This window comes from Glycine max, chromosome 20 (genome assembly GCF_000004515.6).
Source record: "Glycine max cultivar Williams 82 chromosome 20, Glycine_max_v4.0, whole genome shotgun sequence".
NCBI classification, from domain to species: Eukaryota; Viridiplantae; Streptophyta; class Magnoliopsida; order Fabales; family Fabaceae; genus Glycine; species Glycine max.
In genome coordinates, this window is record NC_038256.2 from 36,289,712 (window position 1) to 36,310,592 (window position 20,881).

The 20,881-nt window shown below is 32.3% G+C and overlaps 2 protein-coding genes and 1 long non-coding RNA gene across 7 annotated transcripts; 1 reads left to right on the forward strand and 2 right to left on the reverse strand.

Moving 5' to 3' along the window:
• The first annotated feature begins 572 nt into the window (after window positions 1–572).
• On the forward strand, window positions 573–5,409 carry LOC100782799 (alpha,alpha-trehalose-phosphate synthase [UDP-forming] 5). 5 transcript variants are annotated; one of them, XM_041013254.1, is made up of 5 exons: window positions 573–943; window positions 1,060–1,285; window positions 1,692–3,753; window positions 4,040–4,313; window positions 4,713–5,409. In XM_041013254.1, the coding sequence occupies exons 3-5, from the start codon at window positions 1,769–1,771 to the stop codon at window positions 5,010–5,012; spliced, it is 2,559 nt and encodes an 852-aa protein (XP_040869188.1). In that variant the 5' UTR covers window positions 573–943; window positions 1,060–1,285; window positions 1,692–1,768; the 3' UTR covers window positions 5,013–5,409. The 5 variants fall into 5 exon arrangements, with proteins under 5 accessions (XP_040869188.1, XP_006605933.1, XP_006605934.1 ...); XM_006605870.4 differs by having other exon boundaries at window positions 597–943; window positions 1,655–3,753; XM_006605871.4 differs by having other exon boundaries at window positions 597–943; window positions 1,065–1,285; window positions 1,655–3,753.
• A 1,242-nt stretch (window positions 5,410–6,651) lies between these two features.
• LOC121174287 (uncharacterized) lies at window positions 6,652–7,480 on the reverse strand. Its single transcript, XR_005890277.1, has 2 exons — window positions 7,048–7,480; window positions 6,652–6,937 (listed from the first exon to the last, which is right to left on the reverse strand). It is a non-coding gene; the product is annotated as an uncharacterized lncRNA (long non-coding RNA).
• A 4,570-nt stretch (window positions 7,481–12,050) lies between these two features.
• LOC100783332 (putative nucleotidyl transferase) lies at window positions 12,051–17,772 on the reverse strand. Its single transcript, NM_001255864.3, has 12 exons — window positions 17,625–17,772; window positions 17,451–17,549; window positions 17,295–17,379; window positions 17,007–17,076; window positions 15,929–15,989; window positions 15,696–15,749; window positions 15,270–15,426; window positions 15,089–15,176; window positions 14,448–14,557; window positions 13,894–14,000; window positions 12,513–12,623; window positions 12,051–12,423 (listed from the first exon to the last, which is right to left on the reverse strand). Exons 1-12 carry the CDS (start codon window positions 17,712–17,714, stop codon window positions 12,307–12,309), a joined length of 1,149 nt encoding a protein of 382 aa, NP_001242793.2. The 5' UTR covers window positions 17,715–17,772; the 3' UTR covers window positions 12,051–12,306.
• Between the last annotated feature and the right edge of the window lie 3,109 nt (window positions 17,773–20,881).

Sequence of the window (20,881 nt, forward strand, 5' to 3'; positions counted from 1 at the left end):
GTTAATATAACTAGTACATTGTTCAAGAGAATCTCCAATATTAGTTGTTGGATTTATTTTTTTATGAGCCTTACAATACTATATGAAATTCGAGTATTTTAATAAATTTTCTTTATAAAAGTAAAATTGTTAAAAAGTTAAAAATAGATGATCTTATAATTTTTAAGAATTAAACCGTGAATTTCTCCATTGGTAAGATTATATAAGAGTTAGTTCTTAATTTAAGGAATTCTATAAAACAACTTTTAACAGGAATGTTGTTAGAAAATTTACTAAAATCAATTTAAAAATGAAATTATTCAAATATTTTCGAAACAATATGCACAAAGGAGTACATGAGTTATCCCTATGTGATTCTCACCGGAAACAATGATAAAATTAATTATGTTCAAGCAGGCATTAACCATGTCCAAATCACAATTTAAGAAAATTAAACACTACTTTGCGTTAAATTAATTTCACGAGTTAGTTAGAATATATTTGAACCTAAAAAACCAGACAAGCCCACTTTGCACACAAGAGAATGACAAGGGAATATATGCTGGAACTGGAAGGAAAAAAAAAATTGAATGGAGATATGATTACACGCGCTTTAGTGTGCATTAAGCATGTCTTAGTGGTGGCAGTGAAGCACCACCGTCACATTTGAGGAGGGTTTGGTGGAGTTAATCTTTCATTTAGAAAAAACTAACCGTGGTTAAGGATGTTGGAGTTCACTGTTTCGGGGTAGTCATGTCATCACACATCACTGAGATAGAGACATTCACACATAGTGAGAGTGTGTGCGTGTGCGTGTGTTTGAGGGGAGGAGAGAATCAAATTCTTTGTATAAAGACATCCCAATTTGTCGTTAGTTGGGTGTAATAGGCAAAAAATATCACTATGAATTTTCTGGTTTGGTAAGAGAAAAAGGGATTCCCAGTTGACACCATTGCTCACTCAGGTGAGTGTTTTTGTGTGTGACTGAGAAGAGAAAGAAAAGAAGAATCTTTTGGTGTCTGTCTCTCATATCTTAACTCACACCACTCACCACCTCTCTTTTGCTTGTTGTTTTCAAAGGGTAGGATTTTTCTTCATTGCTGTTGTGTAAAGTTTCTTCCTTTCTTGCTCTTCTGTTCATTCAACGCTGGTTTGGCCTCTCTTGAGCTTCTTCGTTCATCAAAGGAAGATGGGCTAATCGAGCATTTTTATATATCTTGGTGTTTGGATCCATTTAAGTGTTCACGCAGCCTTCCTGAAACGTTGCTCCAATTCTCAGTGTTAGTGGATGCATTTTTTCCTTTTGGTAGGTGGTATTATTAATAATTCTATTAACAGATTCAAATGTTCTCCATTTTTAGGATTTTCTCAAATTGTTGTTATGGTTGCCTTTTTGGTTGAACGCGGTATTCTTCGAAACATAATTTGTCATTAAAGTACACAACTATTGTCTGTCCCAGCTGAAGGGGTTCTAGTGAGATTTTATATTTATCTCCCTCTCTGCTCTTTTCTCATGAGTACTATGTGCGAAACCTGAATTTTTTGAAATCCTGAGGTGTAAAGAAAACATATCAAATTTTTGTTATGGACCTTTGTTGTAATGTAACATTAGGTTATATTGATTCTGCTGGACTTATTAGTTTCGTGCTATAAATGACATTTAATTTGTTTTCAGATTTCTGAAATTTCATCCTTATTATGGCTGTTTGAAGGACTGTGAAGTGAACAATTAATATAAGCCTGCTTCTGCATCTTGTCCACCAAAGCTCATCATTTGACCATCATCAAAATGGTTTCAAGATCATATTCTAACTTGTTAGATCTTACTTCTTGTGGCTCCCCAACTTTCGGCCGTGAGAAGAAAAGGCTCCCTCGAGTGGCAACTGTTGCTGGAGTACTGTCTGAACTAGATGATGAGACCAGCAACAGTGTTTGCTCTGATACTCCATCCTCAGTCTCTCAAGAGAGGATGATCATTGTTGGTAACCAGCTTCCATTAAAGGCACACAGAAAAGACAATGGTACTTGGGAGTTCACATGGGATGAGGATTCACTTCTTTTACAGCTGAAAGATGGTCTTGGGGATGATGTGGAAACTATATATATTGGTTGTCTTAAAGAAGAGATTGAGCCAAGTGAGCAAGATGATGTTGCTCAGTACTTGCTTGACACTTTCAAATGCGTGCCAACGTTCCTCCCTCCTGAGCTTTTTAGTAAATTCTATCATGGATTCTGCAAACAACATCTATGGCCTTTGTTTCACTACATGCTTCCACTGTCACCTGATCTTGGCGGTCGTTTTGATAGGTCCCTTTGGCAAGCTTATCTCTCTGTGAACAAGATATTTGCGGATAAAGTGATGGAAGTCATTAGCCCTGATGATGACTTTGTGTGGGTTCATGACTACCATTTGATGGTACTTCCAACATTTTTGAGAAAGAGATTTAACAGGGTGAGGCTAGGATTCTTCCTCCATAGTCCATTTCCTTCGTCTGAGATATACCGAACTCTTCCTGTTAGGGATGAACTTCTTAGAGCTCTTCTGAATTCGGACCTTATTGGGTTTCATACATTTGATTATGCCAGGCATTTCCTCTCCTGTTGCAGTAGAATGCTTGGGATTTCTTACCAATCCAAGCGTGGCTACATTGGCCTTGAGTACTATGGAAGAACTGTAAGCATTAAGATTCTTCCTGTTGGTATTCACATAGGTCAGCTCCAATCAGTCATGAGTCATCCCGAGACAGAAAGCAAGGTTGCGGAGTTAAAAAAACAGTTCAGAGATCAGACTGTGCTGCTTGGGGTCGATGACATGGATATATTCAAAGGAATCAGCTTAAAACTTTTGGCCATGGAACAATTGCTTTTACAACATCCTGATAAGAGGGGCAGAGTTGTTCTGGTCCAAATTGCTAACCCTGCAAGAGGTCGCGGAAAAGATGTGCAGGAGGTACAAAGTGAAACTTATGCCACGGTGAAGAGGATAAATAATACATTTGGAAGGCCTGGATACACACCTGTAGTCTTGATTGATACACCACTTCAGAGTTATGAGCGAATTGCTTATTATGTGATTGCAGAATGTTGCCTTGTTACAGCAGTGAGAGATGGCATGAACCTTATACCTTATGAATATATCATTTGTAGGCAAGGAAGTGAGAAGATAGATGAGATTTTAGGGACAGACCCGCTTACTCAAAAGAGGAGTATGCTGGTGGTGTCTGAGTTTATTGGCTGCTCCCCTTCATTAAGTGGGGCAATTCGAGTGAATCCATGGAACATTGATTCTGTCGCTGAAGCTATGGATTCTGCATTGATGGTCCCAGAGGCTGAAAAGCAGATGCGGCATGAGAAGCATTATAGATATGTCAGTACACATGATGTTGCTTATTGGGCACGTAGCTTCTTGCAGGATCTGGAAAGGGCATGTAGAGATCATCTGAGGAGGAGATGCTGGGGAATTGGTTTTGGTTTAGGCTTCCGAGTGATTGCTTTGGATCCAAACTTTAGAAAGCTATCTGTGGAACATATTGTTTCAGCTTATAAGAGGACCAAGCACCGAGCAATTCTTTTGGATTATGATGGCACTATGGTGCAGCCTGGGTCGATGAGTACAACGCCTAATGCTGAAGCCGTTAGCATCTTGAACATCTTGTGCAGGGACACCAAGAATCATGTTTTCATTGTAAGTGGAAGGGAGAGAAAGACTCTTACTGAATGGTTTTCTTCTTGTGAAAGGATGGGAATCGCTGCAGAGCATGGTTATTTTGTGAGGTATATCCTCTTTCCTTGTGTGTTAGGAACAGGAAGAGTTTGTGGTTACTGCAAATCATGTTAATGGTTTTTTTACTTGTTTATTTTATTAATTTTAAGAATGATGGAATTTGATTCTTTGTCCCAAATTTGATGGGATTGAGAGATCATATTTGGATTTTTTTTTATCATTAACAGCAAAATAAACTCACTTTCATTTTATGTATGAGAGAATGTTGAGGAAAAATACTTTTCCTTGCAGAGCTTGCTCATGTACTTAAGCTGAAGTTTATCTTTTTTTGTCCAGGACAAATCAAAATGCAGAATGGGAAACTTGTGTTCCAGTACCCGATTTTGAGTGGAAACAGATTGCTGAGCCGGTTATGCAGTTATATATGGAAACAACTGATGGTTCTAACATAGATGCCAAAGAAAGTGCTCTAGTTTGGAATTACGAGTATGCAGACCGGGACTTTGGTTCATGCCAAGCTAAAGAGCTTTTTGATCATCTGGAAAGTGTTCTTGCCAATGAGCCTGTTTCTGTTAAGAGTAGTCCAAACATTGTGGAAGTAAAACCTCAGGTCAGTAAAAGAAAAACTTTCCACTTTTTATCTATTTTTAGGTTAGTCATATTTGCTTGAAGAAGTTTATACTTTATATGCATCTTATAGACATGACTTGTGTGGCCTCTTTAATCAGAAAGGATCTTTGGATTTGGACCTTGAAGGAGATTTAATTGTAGTGGTGCTCATAACTGGCCCAGAACCATGTTTTGACAACCCTATTATATTCTCTGTTTTGTATAGTTGACTGCTGTTTGTTACATAATATTCTGTTCAAAACTATTGGAAATTTGGAATGCATTTGGGATTGGATACCTTCTAAAGAACTTGTGTAGATCACAGGAATTAGTTCTAATATTTGGTCATGAAATGTGGTTGGGTTGACTATTTCCTCTTGTTTTTCATCTTTCGGTGCAGGGTGTGAGTAAGGGAATCGTAGCAGAACGTCTTCTCTTAACAATGCAACAAAGGGGAGTGATTCCAGATTTTGTTCTATGCATTGGAGATGACAGATCAGACGAGGACATGTTTGGGGTAATCATGAATGCAAAGGCAACCCTATCTCCAGTTGCTGAAGTGTTCCCATGCACTGTTGGCCAGAAACCTAGCAAGGCCAAGTATTATTTGGAAGACACAAGTGAGATTTTGAGAATGTTGCAAGGCCTTGCCAATGCTTCTGAGCACTCTGCTAGAATTTTGCAACCAGCTTCTCATTAAGGTCTTTCTAATGTGTAGCACACGCACACACACACTATTTGGCTACAATGTGGTACTATTTTTCTATACTATGGTGGGATATCTATCTTGTGTTAGATTTCGTGATCTATTTTTATTTTCTGGCCTACTTGCCTTCATTTATTGATATCCCAACGATGTTACAACTACCAATAGGTTGTTTTGAAAGTAGTGAATTACATGGGGTATTGTATTTATTGTTTCTTTTCTTCACTATTGATTCGGGCCATTTTGATGTATGATAAGATTGGGAAAATGAATGCTAGGATTGTGAATGTACTGTATCAAGTAACATCTCTTGTTGGCATTGAGGGGGGTCATGAATTCTGCCGCTTCTTTTTTCGTCAGCTTTCTTCATAATGTACACAAATTTCAGTGAGTGGTGCTTTTCTTTCTTTTAGCAATTGCTCGTACAATTAATTGGGGGCCGAGAGCTGTGGACTGTGGTAATATAAATGTTTTTCCGAGGTGGTGATTTCTGAATTTATAGTCCTAACGTTGCAGAGAAGTTTTGTCTCAGTTTTTGTGTCAATAGATTGCTCTCAGATTTTGTAGTTCACTTCTAATGCAATTAATTGTTGTTGGGCTAGTTAGTTAGGAAGAAGTCAGTTACGAAACTATACAGATTTTAATGCAAGAGTACTATAGTAAGACAAATGCGTGTCCTTAGGTTTTATTGGATTTGTAAAATTATGCCGTCCGTATACTTTTGTTATGCCTTCTGATTTTCACAATAAATACTACTAATTCTTTGTTTTTGTGTCTTTTTTTTTTAACAAAGATTTAGGCCCTAGACCTACCACAGCTAAATAGCCTCAAACTAGGCAATTAGCTGCCATGACTCCATTACTTACAATAGTTCTACTTTACTCAAGCATGATTGTTTCTCATTGAAGATATTTGTGGTCTCAAACCAAAATAACAGCGTTGAGTTTACAGATTTAGCCAATTTGCACTAAATTGCAGTTAAATGGAGCAATTTTTGTAGGCCTAAATTTAAATTTCCCAATGTTTAACAAACTCATTTAAGCTCTCAGTTAAATAGGCCAACTCATGGATTGGTTTGCAAACTTTTTATTTTCGTTTGTAAAATCTTTTATTATAGTTTGGCCAAAATAATTCACCAGCTAGATCAGAATGTCTTTTTTAAAAAAATAGAAAAAGTTTTTGAAATATATATATATATATTTTAATATAAGTAAATGAGTTTGAATGTAAATTAAATTCGTTTAAGCCTTATTAGGCTGTAAATTACCGTTACAGCTAATATACCTGAAGCTGTAAACGATCCATGCATTGATTGGTAGGTAGGATACGATAGGGTAGAACCACTATCTGTGAAAGATGGCTCCCCATGCAGGCCACCTCCAAGACTATCGAAATAGGTTGGTTAGGAATCACCAAACGCCATCTCCCTTTTGCATTGGTACAAGTAGACCCATAAGCCTCTCACGAGAGTTTTTTTTTTTTTTTTTTATTTGTAAGAATCTCATTATATTTTTATTCAAAATTGTAAATTTGGTTTCTTATTTATCTCTGATTTCGATTTTACTTTTTATTTAAATTTATTCACGAATTTAGTCTCTCGTTTATGTTTAATCATGTAAATTCAATCCCGAAGTCAACATTAATAGTTACTAATGAACATTAATCGTGAACATTAACCGTCACATGTTATGTTGTGATTGAACAATAGATAAGTGACTCATTTTAACCATGTGTCGAAATTTTTTGGTTTAATTTCCTTTTCTGTTTGTTACTTCACCACTCACCCCTTCAGAGAATTCTGTCTTCTCTTTTTTTCCCTTCTAACTATCCATCAGCTACCCAGAAAAACTCACAGAAACACCACTCTGGAAGCTTCAGACACAATAGAAAGCTTGATCACTGAAACTTTTGGCGAACACCTGGTGTGCAGTGATGTGAGTTTCTAAACAGATCTCAAATATGCACTGAACTCAGTATAACTGAAAGCACATCCAAAGCTTACAATTTGAGAGGCATTGAGAGACCAAACCTGCATTCCTCTGATATCCAGATTCCGAAATCAGCTCAAAACCCAGAAAGGTTGAAGCTGGTGGTGGGTGCCGCTGACACAACAGGATCAAGTTGTTGACCCTTTTTGAGCAAAAGCTAGGGTTTAAGCTTGTTGCAATGTGTAGGAGTGGTGGGTTTGGAAATGAGGTTGAAAGAGTCTCCAAAGGTTGAGATTGCATTCTGCATTGTGGAGAAGGAGGATACTCTCAGCACTGCAACCTTGCTCACGCATTCCTCAGTTGAATTCATGCTGTGTTTATTTTCTTTTCTTTTTTCTTTTTCTTTCCCAGAAAAATAGCACAGATGGTTAAAATGACGTCCCTATTTTATGGTCCTATGACATGTTTAATAACATTCTGGACTTGAATAACATATAACGTACCATTCTGGACTTCGAGACTGAATCTACTGGATTGGGCATAAATGGAGACCAGTAAATAAATTAAAAGGAAAATCAAAATCAAAATTTAAGATAAATAAAGAGATTAAATTTATAATTTTACGTAACTTTTAAGAAATTGATAATAATTAATGCAGTTTTGTTCAATTAATTAGTTAAACTCCCTTAGTAGCTTGTCATGAGATTAATATTTGATACTAGTATCTTAGCTTTTACATTTTATAGGATAAATATTTATATAATTAAAATTTATAATAAATAAATACTTTTAAATATATGAATCATATTACAAGTAAAATTTATAAATATTTGATATATAAATTACATTTTAGATTTATAATAAATAATTTAATAGTGATATAATTATTTTTAACTTGGATATTTTTTAGAAAAAACTATTGAAATCTAATTCACTTCTATGTTATAAATTTGAATCATGGTACTTGAATTAGAGTATTTTTAGAAATTATTCTTGAAAAAAACTATTTTGGGAGTTATTCTCAAATGAGGACTTTTAAGAATTACTATAATTCGTTTTTTTTTAAAAAGAATTACTCTAATTCTCATTGATTCATATGTCTTATCAGAATCTTATATATTAAGCATTTATCTTTTTTTATTCCTTTCATATATTTATTTCTCAAATTTAATTTGATTTAATAACTAGCACAAAATATTTCTTTCTCAACCCACTTTCATTACCTTTATTAAATTCATATAGTTAGTTTTCTCAATCAATTGTTTGTTTAAATTTTTCATTTTTATTTTTAAATTGAATTTCAATATTTTTAATAAATGTTATCAATTAACCTTTTATTAATTTCAATATGTTTATCGTAAATTCACAATACAATTTTTATTAAAAATATTATTATGAATTTTAACTGCAAAACAAAGTATATATTTAAAAATATGTTTATTACAAATTTAAATTATATAAGACTCAATATTTATCATGTACATTGCATAAGCTAAAATAGTAATTTATATATAAAGATAAAAGAAAGGTAAATTGAAAGGCACAAGTAGTTAAAAAGATCAATTATACAGCTAAAGTTAAAATGAATAGTTTGAGTTGAGTTAACAAATTTAATCCTCCTAACTAAATTAACAAACTTTTTTAATTTTTGTGAATTAGTCAGAGTGGCATTATACATAAGAATGAAAGTAGTATATAGGAAGAAAAGTAGTATACTGTACAAAAAAATTATTAAGAAAGAATGGAAAAATATTTTAAGATTACTTTACTATTTTAAATGAAAAAATTAACAGTAGTAAAGAGAGTGATGGAAAACGTTTTTAAATGAAAAAAATAACAGTATTAAGAAAGACAGTTTTGAAACTATGGGTGAGTTTTTTAAACTTAAAAAATATAATTTTAAAATAAGTATTCTTAAGAAACAGATAACATTTGCTTCTTAAAATAAACAAAAAAATAATTATTTTTAGCCGAAATAGTTTAGACAAATAATAAACAGATAAAAAAATTATTTTATTAAAATAAATATTTATTTCAACAAATAAATTTAAACAAAATAACCGTATTCCAAATATAAAGAAACTCCTAACCTCATAGGAGGACGCCATTTGATGAAAGTATAGAGGTAACAAATCAACTAAAATGTTTATATGACATAAACGTGTCAACTAAAAAATTGATATGTGAATGTAATAACTCTTGTTTCAGAAATTAAAAGCATAGCAAATTTCTTAATACTAATTCAAAATATTAAACTACAATTATTTTAATATAGAAAAAGTAAAGAAGCTGAACGAACGAGAAAATTTTAGTTTTCTCGCGGCAATTTTTTTTCCTGGAAGTAAGTTATATCTTGATAACCGGAAACTATAAGATTAACCTCAGATCACCAAAATAAAATTTAACTCTAAATAAAATATTTTTTTATACACAATCAGAAAATCAATCCAACCATCTACAGCTTTACGTCACATTTTGGCCTCAACGCAAGGACTAAATTCTATGGGAGTGACATCCTAATTTGTAAATTTAAGGATAAGATTAGGACTAAGCTCATTAACAATTTGGATTACAATTGTGAGGTGAAGTCTATCGGATAGAAGTGAAAAGGTTGAGTACCATATAAGTGGGGAGAAGACTCATAAACTTGAGCCTTAAGGTTTTGGGTTAGGGTGTGGAGGTGAAGTCTCACTTCGGATATAAGTGGGGAGAAGACTCATAAACTTGAGCTTTAAGGTTTTGGGTTAGGATGTGGTGTCAGGCCTTAAAAAGCGAAGGAATCAATCAATATTCAAGTTAATCGGTCGACTGCTTTTTGAAGAATTATAATCATCTACTTATATTACTTTTTTTTTCTCTATATCACTTGCTATATTTATTTTTCTAATTTTTGTCTCTCATTTTTCTACTTCAATCCACCATATTTTAGAGAAAACGTTAATTAGTAATATAGAATTTCAGATTAATTATTCTACTCTGGATGTATAGAGGTAAAGGAAGAGAAAATAAAAGAAATAGTATAATTAAAAAAGAAGACAAAGTGAGGAAAAATAAGATTATTGAAAGTCTTAGAACCATTCACATTCACATGTTGTTTTTATTTTCCTTGTACCATGACACTGTTCCACGTCACCTTTTCGTGGCCCTAAAGGACAGTAACCATTTGTAGCTAACACCATCTCTTTATCTTTGCCACAGATCAGAAGCTTAGAGCCACAAGATGGCGAGGCAATTGAAAGAGATGGGAGTAGTGAAGAGTGGTGAAGAGTTTGGAATTGGAGGTCTTGTTTTTGTGTTATGTGTGACACTTTCTCTTCTTACAACCATCATCTTCTTCTGTGCAGATGGAGTGCCCAAGAACTCCAAAAAAGCCTCCCAAGACAACAACTATGGTGGTTCTGCCTGCGCCGCCGGGTGTGGCGGAGGCTGCGGTGGTTGAGGCACGTACACCGGTGATCATGTGTGAAGGAAAGGAACTAACTAACGAGACCAGAGAGTATCTATTTGGCACATGCTAGCTTGTGTTTTTTTCGCTCTAGTCAAAATAGTATAGGATGCTATGAAATTAAATGATTGATTGTACGATCCTAAGTAAATGCGTGAAATCTAATCAAGTCACCATGCCTTTTTTTTATTCCTTCTTTATTCCTTAATGAAAAATATTTATTTTTTAACGTAAAGAATAACAAACGAAAGAGGAATTATACGTACCATTTAAAAGAGAAAAAAAAAAATATATATATATATATATATATGTATATATATATATATATATATATATATATTATTTTTTAATTAGAGAATGGACAAACAAAACCGGAACTAACAGTTGGATTCGGGGAAGCGAAAAGGTGGAGTTGAGTTTTCAATTACAGTTTGAATGGATTATTTTCTCACAAGGAGAATAAATGCAATTTAAATTTTTCACCAAGAGAAATACTTATTTTCTATCTCACCACATCTTATAAAGCACATTTATGAAAAGAAATTAGTAGCTATTGTGTTGATTATTTCAAAAATTAAAATTTTAACTTGTTCTAATTAAGTTAACAAGTTAAAATTAGATTTTTGACACTTAAAGTTTATCATCTTTTGTCAATAGTATATTCTAAAAGGATCAAACTCAAGTTTTTTTCTGTAAACTCAATATGTGTTGTTGTTGATTGAATTACATTCATTGGATTCTGTATGACCTTTGGTAATGTATCATTTTATTAATTTAATATAATATAAAAAAAAATCTTATCAGTTTATTCAACATTTAAAGTTGAATAAACTAATAAGATTTTTGGAGGTGGAGTTGAGTTTTCATTTACATTTATTTTATTTTATCTATTCATTTATCTAACTATATATTTATTTCTTTATGTCTATATTTATTCATTAATATACATTATATATTCATTTATTTAGCTCATATTTCTCACTTCTCAAGGCCAATTCCCGGCTTCATTCACTCATCTTCCTTTGAGAACTAACTCATCAGCACAATCAAAGATGGAACTAGCGGAAGTATATAGGGGGTGGCAGCCGCTCCCCCCAGAATATGAAAAGTCTCCAACATTTACAGTTAAAATTAAAATTTGCCCCCCTCTAATATTGGGCCTTAAGCATCAAATCCATATATAATTAAACTAAACTTTTACATTCTCCCACCCAAACAAAGTTCCGTCCCTAAATACAATCGTCGATTCGTGTGGTACCTTCAAAATGCAGTTTCACACTCACTTTCGCATACAGTTCTTTGTACATGTTTAGTTGAATTTTCTAAAATTACATTAAAATACTAACATAATTTTAAATAATTTTTTACTTTTATATTAAGAAATTGATTATGAATCTAAAATTAATTAAATTAAAATAATTTTAAATAACTTTTACGTCAAAACAAAATAATTTATAATAATACTAAATTTTACTATCAACATACTTTTATAATAAAAATATTTTAAACATAAATGAAATCATTTTAAAACAATCAAAATTAATTCCGTTAAAAAACAATTTTGTCATTGTTGGTCTAAACACTCACTTCATCTACATAGGTACGTTTTTCGATTAACACTCACAAAGTATGTTCTCAAACCCTAACTAAAAAGCGTCGTATCTAAATCATCCTTCACTCTTTTAATCAACGTTGCAGAGACATTCTTTGTCTTTTACACTAAAACCAAAACTACGGAGGATGGACACTATACAGACACATCTCGCCTTCGGATTTTAAGTGTCGTGTCTTATGCATGAGCATGACTATTCAATACTTGTCTGACAAAGATAGTTCAAAAAATATAAACCCTTTTTTTTTTAAGTGTTAGTGATTTCATCCTAGATTAAACATTGACCTTTAGCCATGAAATTATTTACATCCCACTTCTATTTCTTATTTCAGTGGAGGATATATCCATGCGGAACTGTTCAGCTGGAATGGAGACGAACATGTCTTTTAGTTCTTTTGGAACATCAATATCGTCAAGAACCTGCCATCGAACCACAAAATGGCCTCACTAACACTGAACTTGGAAACGAATATCACAATTAGAAACGCTCTTTGCTTATGCAGTAATACCTTGAAAGCACCATCAACATTCCGACCACCCACAAGGAAAGTGCATCCTGTTTCTTTACAACCAACAAGTATCTTCAGCATCTTGTTGTAGTCACCATCGTAGTATTCAGGCTGCAAGAGTAACGAAGATACTAATTAATAAAATCTATTGAAGCAACAAAAAGAAAAAGTACACTTATTCTTAACTACAAAGAAAATACAACGTGGGAATTTTAGGTACTGAACTGGTCAGACTTTTGGCTTGACTTCCACAATAGAGCAGCAGAAACGGGAAAAAGAGAATGAGACATTTCTTATTTCTTCTTATTGGCCAGATTTGAGAGAATATTTTGTTTTCACTTTTAATAAAAAAAATAGTTTATTGTTTTATTTTGTTTTTCATTTTTAAAACTTTGCATAGGAAAACAATAACAACAAGCTGCTTTAACTATTTTCTGTACATATATTTGGAAACAGAAAATAAAATGAAAGCAATTTAATATTATCATAATTATGTTTACTGCTTAAGTTATACTGTTTCAAAAAGGATATTCACAACATTTCTAAGTTTCTGTTCTTTAGTAGAGAGTACTTTCCCCCCAAGTTACAACCTAATAAGCTAGTTAAAGCGGCCAATCTGGTACATAGGTCCTTATTCAAAATCAGTCAATCTGTCCGAAATATTCCCTATCATGATAGGCTCAATCTAACTCAACATATCTTTAAGGAGAAATAACAATTTCAGTGTGCAAAAGCTACACATAGTGGGAAACAATCTTAAAATAAATACATAATTTTGTTTCACAAAAACCAGTCCACTTAATGAATGTCATGACACAAACCACAGGGCTGCAGATTGATAAGCAATGGAATAGGGAAACATATAAATATAACAGTCAGATTGCTCTACTCCATTCAGCTATAAAAAAAATGGCCTAAGTAATATGTGTTGTGAAAAGACTGAAATAACATTCTAATGAATAAAACGGGCTTTTCCACAACAGCAAAAGCACTGTCCACAGATAACATACAAAAATATCATGAGGGACAGTGACATGATCCAGAAGTAACCAGGGATTGAGCTTTATTTATAATGAAACTGAAGTTGCATCCTCAGTGTAACAGTGTTGTACTGTAATAATGTTGTGTTTCTTGGACAACCCACTAATCCTTTATTTATAATGAGCAAATAGGATCTACATTAATTACATAGAACCAATCTAATCTAAGTAATAATGAACAAATCCCTAGTTGCTCTCTAATGATAATTAAGAGACTAATATATAATTCTAACACTCAGAAACATGCCATACACAACTAATGAAGCAACAAGTATTAAAAAAAGTGCAGGACATGACATGGTGAAAACCATGTAAAATTAATCCAAGAAGTAATTCCATACGTTAATAAGCCTCACTGCCGTGTCGGCCCCAATTACAAAAGCACTGCCTGGGAAAAGTTCAGCCTTCTTATAAAAATAAGGCTGATTGGATATAATTACCGTCTTTCCTGCCATTGAAGAAATCATTTACTACTTTAGGTGGTACATTAAACAACGACATACTAAGTACTCAGAAAAAGTATTAGTACATTTTTGGATTAAAATTGGAAGAGCTCAAAAGTACTTTTACTCTAGAAGCAACATTTTTTTTCTTTCTTCATTTAATACATTGGAACTCCTTATTGTGCATTAATCCAAACATAGCCTTTAACTCCAAGTATGATATTGTCATATGAGCTTATCCTAAAATTTTTAACTTAAAACAAAACATGTTAATCCCGTTCAGTATTCACTGTGCAAATAGGAAGGTAAGAACCTATTCTTGGATATAAAAATCGAAGCAGATCCCGCTTCATAAATTGGTAGATGAAATGATACTTACGAAACTCATGCATTTAGAACTTAAGACCAATGCAAGTTTATATAGAATCTGGGATGGTGAAAAAGAACCTCACCAACTTTTTCAAATTGCTTGATGCGATCTTTGATCTGAGACACTGATAATGGAGGTTTGTCTGCATTGACTGCCGATATTTCAAAGCAAGGATACCCATCACCACAAATGCTGCATAAATGTATTCTTAATTAGAGAAATATTGAAATAAAATTATGAACAAAAGAAACAAAGTTTAAATAAATCATCATGCGTATAGATATCTGATCCTAATTAGATTCTCAAAATAGATCTGGTACAAAAGAAAATTATAAATTTCTATGATATAATGTAAATTTTACACTCACTACCCAATCAGATATGATATTTGATTATTATGGTGTTGACACGATGTCAACTTCTAAAGAGAATACTTCATTGTCAATTTCAAAGTTAAAATATTTCTTTACTCCAGTCCAGTAGTAGCTACTTTGATAAATAACTTTAATGTTATCAACAAATATAAATATCATTGAATATTTAAGACTAAATTCTAAAAGCAAATTAATAGAGTAGCCCCTTGGAAGGCATATTATCTATAACAAGCATATTAAAATAAAACCTAGAAGAAGAAAAAATACATGTTGTGACTAGTCCATTAGATTATCATTGACCTATAAAAAATATTTGAGCATTTTTACAAAATAACATAAGTTTATGTACCGAGTAGCAACATCCATAAGCTTCAGATGCCCATCATGTAATGGATTGAAAGAACCAGGCATTATTATTTTCCTTTCGGCTGATATCTCTGCAACCAAAAGATAAAAATTTGTCAATATGAAAGTAGAATGTAAACGTCACTGAATTACTAAATTGCTTCTGCTCAAAAGTTTAACCATACCATTTTCAAATGGGTAAATTTTAAAGCATATTTGTCCATTTATAAGTTGTTCTAACTGTTGATCTTCATTGAATTGTGTTTCACATTCATCAGATACATCTGACTCACTCAACAACAAAACAGATGCTCCGGGAACTTTGCATGCATTTCCAATTGCCTAGAACCAGAACAGAAAATGGAGCAAAAAGAAAGCCAAAGCAAAGTAAGATTTTAAAACAAATATGTCATAAGGAATACGTTAGTTTTTTTTATGTGGTAAGGAATACACAAAATTTTTGCTTCCAAATATTCCTGTTCTCACTTTACAAGATCTCCAATGTTCTTATAAATAATCTTACAAAAGGAAAAAAAAACAGATGAAAAAACTCGAGTGCTAATAAATAGCAGAACAAAAGTATTCACAATTTTTTCAAACCTGCCACACACCTTGATCAAAAGATGACTAGAAACTCTATCCTCTTCTTCTCGAGTACGAAGCCCCTAAAATTTAACAGTTTGCAAAATAAATAAATATAATTTTTTACATAAACAAAATGACAAATATATATATATATATATATATATATATATATATATATATATATATATATATACTATTATCAAATGATTAGCATCAAGTTCATAGTAACACATGGAAAAAAATACTAGGATAACAGTACCTTAGTCAAGGTCACACTTGATATCCAAAGTTGGTCGGCTGTCCTTGTTGACATATAAAATCTACAAATAAACATAAAAGTAAAAGAAGTTCACATGGGATTAGTCTTCCCCAAAAATCACACTTAGGAGAAGAGGCAGAGTACAATTGTGCAATATGGAAAGATCCTCTTTAAAGAAAATGTGACAAATTAACGAGATCCAGAGAGTGATGCACTCAGATTGACAAATAAATCCAGAGGTAACTTGAAAAGCAGAAGTAATGCACATATATGTAGTTGAGCTTAGTTTGTTTCTTGTATCCTTATATAAACCAACGCCTGATACAAATTGCTGCTGAATGCACAAGGCTCACCTGGTGCTTATTATTGGATATAAGTGTACAAAGTCTTACAACCACAAGCAGAAAGGCTGCTTTCTGAGTACATGATATCCAAGTCGCTAGGCAGCAACCCTGCTGTTGTGCCAATGCTTGCCCTCAGGCCTCTACTACTAATACAACTTTAGGAAAAATATATCTTCATGGGAAGTCATGGACAAGTAATAGCAAGAGAACATAAAAAAGAACATTATATGAGCTCCAATAATAAGCTAGTTATCAATTTTAATTGCTGTCCAAAAAGGTTCCAGCAGCTTGTTTTCTAATTGCTTAAATTCCCATCCAACTTCTCTGTTTTTCTACAAAATTGAATTACAAACTTGAGCACCCATGTTCTCATCGAAGTAGTATTCAGCTATAGCAATCTTCGGGGTAGTTTCATAAGGTGGTGCCAGGTTAATCACACAAGACTGCCTTGCAAATGTGAATTTCTTGGCACAAATAGGAAATAAGTAAATAACTCTGGACCAGAGGTATAACAGGTTCAAACAAAATTGGAAATCCCAAAACCCATTGGCAGTAAGCCTGAGAGATTGAAACCAGTATATACCAATGCAATTACGCAATGTACATGCCAACGGTAACCTTTTCAGAAGTTAAGCATATAAGAAACCCATTGAAAAGCTTAATTGGCAGGCTGCAACTGAATATAGTGAGGTTTCACGAACCATTTTCATAGATAAGGCAAATTTAGACAATACCTGTGTTCCCCGAGTTTTGGACGACTGCTGGCCAAAGAACCAGTGAAACCCACTCCAACAGCCGGGGATCCTAATCAACAGGCAAATGCAAACCCCATTAGTTCATGTTGTTTGCCTTTGGCACAACACACACACTCGCACACACAAAAGTTGCAATCCATCCAAATTGTAAAAACATTTGTACCATGTTTCACACAACACATAAACTTTCACATGTTATTATTATTATTATTACTAGGCAATAACAAAAACAAAATTGAGTGGCAAAGGTGCATTCGATTAGTGAACCTGGCTTGGAGAGCTTAAGAGCGCGATTATACGCCAATAAAGCCATATCTTCAGCAGTCTGTTGGCCACAAAATTGGGATGGAATCTGCATGAACAAAACCAGTGAGAAGAAGAAACAGAAAAGCTGATTGGTATATAAGATGAAAAGGAAGGGACCTTTCCGAGTAACTGAATGAGAGACATCTTAGAGTAAGGAACCACAACTTCGAGCACAGTATTCGAAGCACCGGGAACTGATAGCAACGAACCCACCACCTGATAACGTCCAATTACTATTGTTTCGTTCAATTCAACACTCTGCGTGCAACCAAATAGGAGAGAGAAATGAACCTGAGAAGCTCCACCGGCGAGATGGAGAACGGCTTGGAAAGGAGAGGAGTGAATGGCTTCTACGACGGATCGGATGCAACTTTCCGTCATTCTCCTTCTCTTCTTCCTTCACCTCTTGTTCCCCCACTCTTTCCGGTTTTAACGCCCCTCTCACGTCGTTTCTCTCACCACGTTTTGAGTCTTTTGGGTGGTGCAGGAAGCAAAGGCCTCTCTACCAACAGGGCCCAATTAAAATCTGAAAATTTCATCTTTCACTTTCTTATAATTAATCACATCTTGTTGAGCTCCATCATCCGATGGACAAAGTGACATACATTATCACACTTTTATTGTGTTGTATCTTGTGAGTGTCTACCATCATTGCTATTTGCATACAAGAGCATCTATGGTTATTGCGAAGAAGCAAGCCAGCACAATAAATGACATCAATGTTCTTCTCAAACTCGTGTGAAAGTAATAATTGGATTACTACATACTCCTAACACTAGATACATGTTTGGTTTTCGGATGAAAAAAATACTTTTGAGGTAAAATTACTTTTATCAAAGAATCAAGACTTTTGTTTTTGTTTTCATTTTCTTATTATTTGTTGAATTTACATTGAAATACACTCACAATATTTTTAACTTCTATTCAAGCATGTACTCATTCTATTACACTCACCTTATTATTAGGTAAAACCTATTAGAAAATAAAACATAAAAGATGTTCATTAAATAAAATATATGATATATTACATTATGATTTTTAATCAATTTTAATAAATAGAAAATATTTTAAAAAAATGTGTTAGAAAATATGTTATTAACATTTCTTATATTAATAGATGTTACATGTGAAAACTAATGTATTTCAGTTAATAATAAAAAATAAAATAAATTGAGTTTTTGAAGATTTTCATTTAATTTAATATAATAATTGTTATTATTGTTGTTAGTTATCTGGATTAGGAGGAAAAGTACAAATAAAGGTTTTATAGCCATCATTGGCCAGAAACGAGCTAGGTGGGCGGGCTGGGCTCAATGGAGCAAAACGGTCACGCTCCCCGTTACTACTTTTCTCTATCCTATATCCACGTGCACCACATTCATCTTGCCTCAAGTTTAGAAACTATTATATTATTATTATAAGAACACAAAATAAACAGTAGACATCTATATAAGCACGATAAAATTAATTCACATCATTAAGAAAGGGATATTGCTAATCAATGTTGATAACACAATTCTATTAACTATTATTCTTGGGATATTGATTTAAAAAATAGAGTATCTATTATAAAGTTCATAGAAAAGTGTGAAAAAAAAATTATGATAATATAATTTTACACACTCTAATAAAAATCTTTATTCTTTTGGTTTTTTAGGTAATTTCCAAACGACACTGTTTAACATTTGTCTTAAGAAAATTAGTTATTGCTTCTGTCCCAAAACAAGTATTATTTTTTTAAAAATAAATGTTGAATTTGATTTTTCAATATAACATTAATTATTTTTTATTTCAAAATCCTAATAAATATCACTTTAGTTTTTGAATCTAGTATTAATATTCATCTATTTTATTTATGTAATAAGATTAGTTTTGTAAAATTAATACTTTATTATTATCTATTTATTACTTTTATGTATTTGTGTAAAATAACTTAAAAGGAGACTTATTTTAAGATGCAGAAAGTAATATTATTTATGATCTTATATATAAGAAATAAAAGATAATATTTTGTTGATCATAATTATAAAAAACATAAGATTGTTTTATTATTAAATTCCCTTTTAACGTCTAATTAATTGTGATGTCCATCATTACTTTCATTCTTATTTATAAAATCCAATTATTTAAACTTTTTTGTTCATTTATATAAGATCCAATTTATATTGCATTACTTATTTTTAGACTTAAAATGTCCCTAATTAAATAAGAGAGAGATTACATTAACATAAATTTAGAAGAGAGAAAAACATTAATCATAATGATATTTTTGAAAAGTATATAAATTTAAAACAAATTTCAGTATTTTTCTCAATATTTGTGAATTAATTAATTGAGTCTTATAAATAATAACAAAATTAATAATGATCACACTCATTTCATGCTAAAAGTAGGTATGTTTATTGAGTCATCAACAAAACTTGATATACAAGTTAGTTGAATTTGAAAAACAATCACTTTTCTTAAAGCATTTAATTTTGATAGTCTCACTACAAGGTTAACTGTGTTTTCTAATATATTAATTGTATAAGACAAAAAAAAAACTATTGAAAATATTGTAAAACTTTTATTAAACTAATGATATTTTGAAAATACTGTCATTAAATATTAAATAGGAGACAATTACTTAAAATTTACTTATATTTCAATCCAACACATATTGAATTTTTTTCACTTATTTTTCAAACCGAAAATAATATTATAAAAGTTTTTATATTATCAATTAATTTAAAAATATGCCTCTTAGCATAATTATTATCCAACGAGTCCTAAATCTTACTTTTTTCAAAATGAGATTAAAATTTTATTAGTATAAATAAACAAAAATTTCTTTTTTTTTAAATATAAAAAATTTAATTAATTTTATCTTATTGAGATTATTTTCAACTATATTTTAACAAATTTTTTATGTTTGATGTCTAATTTAATCGAATGATAATTTAGGAAAATAATATTTTTTAATGGATATTAACACAATCTAACGAAGTTAATAAGTGTGATTTTATTTTTCTCTCGTTACAACTGAGTATTAACTTGCATGAGTGTAGCGTAGCGCGAGGCCTACTGCAATCTACCAATTCTGTTGGATAATTTAATAAAATTATTTTGGAATCATTAAATAAATATAAACATTAGTCAATGTATAATAGTGTAGTCTCAGAAAAAGAAAATGCAGAATAGTGTAAACTCCAACGTTAACACGGGGCCACTCACCCCGCAGCGTATTGCGACAGGAACGTTACTTGCGCGCTTCACGATCACATGCCAATTTATCGTTATTTTATCGCCCCTTCTCCTATTCGTATCGTGCTATTTTCACAAATTTATAATGGCTCCGTCTTGAGCGGTGCGCTGACACGTGCTCTGCAATCACAACGCGTCGTAGCAGCGGACCCCCCTAACAGGAACATCACAATGGCTCTTTTACCACTCATCTTATTTCTGAGTCTTTTTAAGATACAGCATGTTTTAATTAATTTTAGGTAAAATTACTTGTTTTTCTTTAATTTGTCTTTAATTTCGATTTTAGTCATTTTTTAAAATTATTG